Source organism: Asparagus officinalis, chromosome 5, assembly GCF_001876935.1.
Source record: "Asparagus officinalis chromosome 5, Aspof.V1, whole genome shotgun sequence".
In the NCBI taxonomy this organism is placed as follows: Eukaryota; Viridiplantae; Streptophyta; class Magnoliopsida; order Asparagales; family Asparagaceae; genus Asparagus; species Asparagus officinalis.
In genome coordinates this window covers 2,942,369-2,943,886 of record NC_033798.1, presented here as the reverse complement: position 1 = coordinate 2,943,886, position 1,518 = coordinate 2,942,369, and the positions used below count along the sequence as shown (strand labels likewise).

At 34.3% G+C, this 1,518-nt stretch overlaps 1 protein-coding gene across 1 annotated transcript in view; it reads left to right on the top strand.

Moving 5' to 3' along the window:
- LOC109842711 (lon protease homolog, mitochondrial-like) overlaps nt 1-1,189 on the top strand; it is a 15,067-nt gene extending 13,878 nt beyond the window's left edge. Inside the window, exons 20-22 of the mRNA XM_020411572.1 lie at nt 1-5; nt 413-422; nt 703-1,189. The exon at nt 1-5 is cut by the window's left edge and continues 501 nt beyond it. Coding sequence (XP_020267161.1) covers nt 1-5; nt 413-422; nt 703-888 — 201 coding nt within the window. The 3' untranslated portion in view covers nt 889-1,189. The remainder of the gene's footprint in view (nt 6-412; nt 423-702) is intronic.

The window sequence follows — 1,518 nt, the reverse complement described above, 5'->3', positions numbered from 1 at the left end:
CCACCCCCCACCCACACACACACACACAAAAAGAATAGAAAAGAAAAAAAAAACTCCAAACAACCCCCAGCAAAAAAAAAGAAAAGAAAAGAAAAAAGGAAAAAAAGAAAAGAAGGAAAAAAATGGCGTCTGAATTTTGCATTGCAAGGTGTTAAGTGGCGAATAAGTGCTAATAAATGTTTAGGTGGTTTCAAATGCCTACACTTCCTGTACTATTAGGGTATAGCTACTTATACCCCCATGAACTAATTTACCAGCACTTATGTCCCCTGATCATAATATGACATTATTTCCCCCATTCGGTTGAGATGTCATGTGGGAATTACGATGACAAATTACAAATTACCTTTTCCCTTCAGGTTAACTGAAAAAAGGGCCTCCTCAATTGAGGAAAAAGCAGCATCATATGAGTTTTGGGAGGTGTAATTGCTAATTAGTTGTGGGTATAAGTAGCTACACCCCTATAGTACAGGGGTATTTGCAATTAGCCCTTTCTGTTTCCCTTGATATCTTGCAAACATCTTACTTAGGTCCATTTCCGCCCTTCTTGTTTCCCTTGATATCTTGCAAACATCTTACTTAGGTCCATTTCCTATGCATGATTTGACAAGTTTAAAAATTTGAAGTATCTGGCTTCGTAGTGACAATTTGGAATTTACCATTTAGTTATTAACCTGATATACCATATTTCATATTTAATAGGTAAAAGAGAAAACCATTGCTGCAAGGAGAAGTGAGGTGAAGGCACTCATATTCCCTTCTGCTAATAGAAGAGATTTTGATGAGCTCGCTGCCCATGTGAAGGAGGGGCTTGAGGTTCACTTTGTAGATGATTACAGCCAAATATTTGAGTTGGCTTTTGGAAGAACCTTGGAAGCACAAAACTAACTTCTGTTATAATTTTTTTCTTTTAAAAAAATTTCTCACATTTTAGAATACTATTCCTTAAGACTATCTCAAAATCACAATCATTATTTAAGCTGTCGATTTATAAGCTTTGGCGGGATGTCAAAGTTCCTGGTTGTTGTATAATACTCTATAAGTTTATTTGGACATTATTTGGACATTATTGATAAAAACTTATGAGAGCTTTGCTTATTGCTGATTGTCAAGGACAATGATTGATAATCTCTGGACTGCTGTAACAAAATATTAGTAGCATTCTGATATTAATTAACATATTCAGTCATGAGTCTTGAAGAACTATTGATGGATTGCATTTTAACTGAAGTTGATGTAGTTCAACGCTGATTCTGTTTGTTTATTATTGTCATTGTTTGCTTTTATTATTCTTGTCATTTGAGTATCTCATTCAAGTAAAGTACTCATGAAAATTATATGAGCTGGTAAGATGTGAAATTTTCGGTACTGAAGCTCGAAAAAACAGATGTGAAGGTATAACATTCATTGCAATTTATAACCTGAAGATCCATGGGTGATGGGATGCAAAGTATGTAGTTTAAACGTAATTTAAACATTTATTATGTCGTAAAATGAGCAATTCTAGCTGAATAAAAC